Genomic DNA, 6,000 nt, shown 5'->3' on the forward strand with positions numbered 1-6,000 from the left:
GATAGCCAAACTGAAAAATGAAACTTGAGGCCTAACAAGTCAGATTTCACACTGGGATCTGACTATCCCTATATTACCATCAGAGGGGATCATGTCAACAATTGTGCTAGCTAGTCTGGGGAGTGAATGATCTCCAAGCATCTGAGCTAAAGAATCCTCCTTTATATTATTTTAAATGAACCAATTGAAACCAAATCAAATGAGAATGTAACAGCTCCTTAAAGGGATATGGTAACAAAGATCAAATCACAAATTAAACCCAAATTAAAATGTTATCCTCAGGAGGATTATGCAGAGATATTCTCAATATGTGTTGGATCAATCATTATCCTCTACCCATGTATCTTCAATAAAATTAACCTAACGTTATTGACAAAGCTCACAAAGTTTGAAAGAATTCAGTGCACAGGTTGCTATGAAAGAAATGGGAAAGCAGTGCATTTAATGATAGAGTGGGAAGGTCAAACCTATGTTACAGTTGATCATTGGCCTCAAGGCTGCAGCTTTCTCTGTTTAAAGGGTTGTATTCTTTTCCTGCACTGAGCTGTTACCATGCTAACTTCTGTTACAGAAAACCCGATATGAGACATACGTTAAACTCCTGAAGGAAGGAGGGCCAGATATGCTCTTGGAGAATGACGGTAATGGGATGAAAAAGTCACATTCCAGCCCATCGCTGAACCAAGAGATGTATGCTGTAAATGCGAAAGTCAAACGCAATGTCTCTGAAAGAAAAGACTACAGGCCTGACACAGCCAACAACAAGCAGAAGACTTAAATTCTCAGCAGGAAATCATCTCCCAGTCCTCGGCCACCAAATCATAATCAAGTGACGCAATCTGTGACTTGTATATTTTTGTGTAAAATATTATTTAGATGTTGACTTTTGGTATCAGAAATTGTGAGAACATGACTGATATGGTAATCCTTCATTTGCAGACACTCCTGTAGCTTTTTATATTTTTGTTTGGTCGTTGATGCAAATGTTTGTAGATTGCCTTTTTTTTATATTGCCTTAAAGAGACAGCCTCCTATTGTTGGCCTGCTATTTTGAAAGCCATCGAAGGTCATGTAGTCGGAGGTTTACACAAGAGGCCCTATCAACGAGTGCCAAATGGATATATGTCATTTCACAAATGGAGAATTGTCATTGGCTGAATTTCTGTGCACAAAATCAGAGCAAGATAGCTGCTGACTTTGCTGTCCTTTTAGTTTTCCTCATTATTAATTCTTTAAATTATTTAAAAACAAACACTCTCAAAGAAAGTTGTGAAATGAATGTTTCCATGGATGTGTTTTTTTAAAAGAAACAATACTTTATACAGTGTTGCTTATTGGAGACCAACAAAATGAATATTCTTCAAAGAGCTATTGGTTGCTTTTCTGTTTATTGCTAATCAGCAAATAGTCCGTACAAATTCCTCACTGTCTTATCCCTTCCTCCCTCCTTCCCACTAGATTATTGATTGTCACACATGCCAGTACTTCCTTTGAGGACTGTGACATTCCTCTCTCCCTTTCTCTCGCTCAGTCTCTCCCCTGTACATGCCAAGTGATAGTTTAACATTTCAGAGCACATGCTTTTCTCTGTGCACATCCCCACCCAAGTCCATATCTGCTACTGAGCCAGAAAGCTGTCATCTGTACAGTGTTGGAAGGAAAATATTTTAAAACACTTTGTTTTGAAATGATTTTATGAGGCTCCATTTTAAGCACACTGTAAATCCCAGGCAACCTTGTCACCTGTACATGATATTTCCTTGACAAGAATATAGCAAATATATAGAAGGTACTATCTGAATTATTTGATTGTATCTTTAAAGATTAGTATTTATAGTGCACTTTAACAGAATACATAAAGCTTGACCACCTGTTTTTATTTTTTTTAAGAATATATGTTTGTCTTCCATTTTTTTGTATAATTCCAGGCATATATGCCTGGGCAAGTTCTGTCAACTGTAAGACAGGTTAAAGAGACAGTATTGTAGTGTAATTACAATTGATCCGATAGTTTTGTTTGAAGTAGGAAATTGCATTTGCCCTCCAGAACCACTGCTGTTATTGAATTTTTATTGCAATGACGCTGTAGTTTAACTCTCACTGCACCAGTTACATAAGGGTCTCACGTGTGAAGAGCACATAACTTGCCTGATTGCGGATTCAGTTGAACACATCAAGTGTGAAAAGATCACTTTTTTTCTATAAAGAATTCGACTCACTCTTGCCCTGCAGAATACCTCTAATACTTTCTGCATCTGTAGATAATGAAAGGCTGTGATGAAATTTATAGTGAAAAGTGGTATCTGCTCAGTAATGTATTTTCAGGTGCAAATAGGTGTCTCTTCCCAGTGCCACTTGGTATTTCTCTGTGCTATTATTGATATTTATTGACTTCGTTGCATCTTCACTCACTTCTATAGCTCAGTGGATCTATTTTTGTTGTCTGTATATAATAGATTTACTGTACAATAGCATGCAGAAAGTCTTCTTTCTGCTGCATATGTCCCTTGTTTTGCATGCAGTCCTCTCTCAGAGACAAGAGCTCTCATAAATAAATTCAAATGGATGTTATATTGGTTCCTGAGTTTTGTTTATAAAGTGGCTTGTTTAGTCATTTCACTTTGCGCCGTCACGTGCACAATTCAAAAGAAATTCTACCAGCAAACGAAAGAAGTCTCAGAAAAAGGGCTCCAAAGAAGCATCACTTGAGTCAAAATGTTAACTTTGTTTCTCTTTCCACAGATGCTGCCAGATCTGCTGAGGTTCTCCAGCAATTTCTCCTTTTAATTTAGACCTCCAACATCTGTAGTATTTTGCTATTATTAGAAAAGATGTTATGTGACACTCATGGTTTCAAAGGACATGTTCAACACAAACCAACGTAAATGATGGAAGTTTTTCTCTTTATGGGGTTTCAAGACTCTAAGTAAACAGATAGTCAGGTGGTCTCAACTGTGCAAAACTGGCTTCGGTTGAACAGTACATTAAAAAATACCACAGCTGTGGTCGGTGCTAGTATGCAAAATGTACTGTTGTACGTTTTTATTCTAAGGTTTGGTAAATATGCATTGTTGAGGTTGAGTAGAGGGATTTCCATCCTGAAGCTGTTTTGCCTACATCTAACCTGATGTAGACATCAGTGCAAAAAAAATATTCTATTTTGGCACGTCAGATAGCGGGAAATAAAACCTGCATTTAGAAACATAGAAGATAAGAGTAGGCAAGTCGACCCCTCAAGCCTGCTCCGCTAAACAATATGATCATGGCTGATCATTGAGTTCAATGCCCTAATCCCGTTCTCCCCCATATCCCTTGATCCCTTTAGCTGATAAGAGTTATGTCAACTTCCTTCTTGAAAACATAATGTTTTGGTGTCTATCGCTTTCTTTGGTAATGAATTCCACAGGCTCACCAGTCCATAGTTGAAAAGCTTTTTCCTCATCTCAGTCCTAAAGGTTTACCCGATATCATTAAGCTAAGTTATGATCCCTGCTTCTGGACTGTCCCACCATCTGGAAAATCCTTCCTGCATCTAACTTATTAAGTTAGAATTTTATGGATTTCTATGAGATCTCCTCTCATTCTGCTAAATGCCAGTAAATACAGTCCTAAATGATGCAGTCTCTCTTCATACATCCTGCCAACCCAGGAATCAATTTCATTAACCCTTGCTAACCTCTCTCTTACACAAGAAAATCCTTCCTTGGATAAGACCAAAACTGTACACAATGCACCAGGTGTGGCCTCACCAATGCCCTGTATAATCGCAGCAGGAAATCCCTGTTCCTGTACTTGAATCCACTCACTTGAAGGCCAAGATACAGTTTGCCTTTTTTACTACTTGCAGCATCTGCACGCTAACATATGCTATACATAAACAATAGGAACTTTCCTGTCATAGAGATGTACAGCACAGAAACAGACCCTTCGGTCCAACTTGTCCATGCTGACTAGATATCCCAACCCAATCTAGTCTCACCTGCCAGCACCCAGCCTATATCCCTCCAAACCCTTCCAGTTCATATACCCATCCAGATGCCTTTTAAATGTTGCAATTGCACCAACCTCCACCACTTCTTCTGAGAGCTCATTCCACATACGCACCACCTTTTGCATGAAAAGTTGCCCCTGAGGTCTCAAATGCCGATGACCTTAAAGTCTATTCTTTAGGCATCTACAACACAGTCAAATGAGACTTTCCTAGTTAGAAAGAAAAAAAATCCCAATTGGGCACAATAGGTTGTGATGCTCCTCAGTTGGGCAACTTTTAATTTTGTTACTTTTACATGCATTTTTCTCTTCCATCTTCTAAACTGTGGCAACTGATGCAGGATGTGTTAGTTAATTATAATACAGGACAAAGTCAGAACTGATAACACATGAATAGCCATAAAGACCCAACCACTGCACTTTGAGCATTTGAATTCAGAACGCAGTTTACATCACTTAAGGGTGCGTCAGTTAATTGTGTTTTAAGTAAATTAACTTCTCTGTTCAGTGTTTATGATAAAACTACCTTGTTTTATGTGTCAATAATGAATAGTAATCAACTGCAAGAGCTTGATTTTCTCTGCAATGTCAACGTTCTGGATAGGTGATTCATTGGGGCACTAAATCTTGGTCAAAGCAGCATTGCTTGGTCTAGCTTTTTTATTTGTGAAATTCCGGGTGGTTTTTTTTTATTATTGCTTCCAATTTAAGTATCTCCTGTAACCTAGCAACAAAAATGTTCCTGCTTAGATTCAACCAAGCAAATGGGCTCTTTTTGATTCTGAATATTTAGAATCATAGAATGCTGCAGCAAAAGGGGTTGTTTATCCCATCATGCATTTGCCAGCTCTATGGTAGATCTGCCCAATTAATGGTGCTTCATTGCTCCGTTCCTCTTATCCCTGAAAGTATTATCCCTTCAAGTATTTATCCTATTCTCCTTGGAATGCTGCTTTTAAATCTGTTTCAACAATTCAGATGCTGCAGTTCAGATCACAACAACTAGCTGTGTAGACAAAAGTACTCACCCCTGTTTCTTTTGCCATTCACATTAGAATTGTCTATCGTTGTTATTGATCTTTCTGCATCTGGAAGTAGCTTCTTGTTATTTACTATTATCAAATTCATCACAAATTTTGAACGCCCCCATCGAAATTTTCTTTAAGAATCTCTGCTGAAATAAAAGTCTATTTACAATTTCTTCACAGAATTGGTGCTATTCAATTCTCAACAATTTCTCCTGCATCCTCTCTGAGGCTTTGACATGGAAAGCGTGTTATCTAGAATTGAACTAAATGCTCCTGGTGATATTTTAGAAAGGTTTTAGCATGACTCCTTTGCTTTCATATTCTACCCCATAAAAGCTTACACAGATCTTACATGCCTTTTAAGCAGCTTTGTCAACTTGTGCTGATGTCACCAAGACTTGTGCGTATCTACATCAATGCCCATGGGTTTCTGCTGTTGCATGCCTTCACAATTGTACCGTTTATTCATATTACCTCCTGTCATTCATCCCACCAAAACGTACCACTCCACATTTCTCAGAATTCTTCCATATGCCTGCATACTCCACCAGTCAATTCAAGTTCTCCAGAAATCTATGTGATCATCTTTAATTACACCTCTGATTGGATATGCATGTCTAAACCAATAGCTCTCATCTGACTCTGTGGAATCACTTGTACAAGGAATCAGTACTTTTATTCCAATACTATTTACATTCTAATGAATAAACATCACGCTATTGTATATAATAAAAAGTTAGTTGGACAATGGATTAAAGTTTGACAATTTTATAACAGAATTGCATCTGGGGAGATATCCATGATTCCCCCCCCCATTGTCTCCTAAAAATGTACACATGGCTCCGTTAGCTGCACTCTCAAAGGCAAAAGTTACTAGACTCAAGTTCCAAATTCAAACTGATAGCCCACAACATTTTGAAGCCAGCATTGTGCTGTTGGAGGTGTTGTGCTTATGGGGAAATCTTAAATGAATACCTGTGTT

General features: G+C 38.1%; 1 protein-coding gene across 7 annotated transcripts in view; it reads left to right on the top strand.

Annotated features, from left to right (window-relative positions):
• LOC132833450 (PH and SEC7 domain-containing protein 3-like) overlaps positions 1 to 2,537 on the top strand; it is a 439,179-nt gene extending 436,642 nt beyond the window's left edge. For all 7 annotated transcript variants that reach the window (XM_060851749.1, XM_060851748.1, XM_060851750.1 and 4 more), the window contains one exon: positions 572 to 2,537. In XM_060851749.1, the coding sequence (XP_060707732.1) occupies positions 572 to 778 (207 nt within the window). In that variant the 3' untranslated portion in view covers positions 779 to 2,537. The remainder of the gene's footprint in view (positions 1 to 571) is intronic.
• Positions 2,538 to 6,000: the final 3,463 nt, after the last annotated feature.

Source organism: Hemiscyllium ocellatum, chromosome 36 (assembly GCF_020745735.1).
Source record: "Hemiscyllium ocellatum isolate sHemOce1 chromosome 36, sHemOce1.pat.X.cur, whole genome shotgun sequence".
Classification (NCBI taxonomy): Eukaryota; Metazoa; Chordata; class Chondrichthyes; order Orectolobiformes; family Hemiscylliidae; genus Hemiscyllium; species Hemiscyllium ocellatum.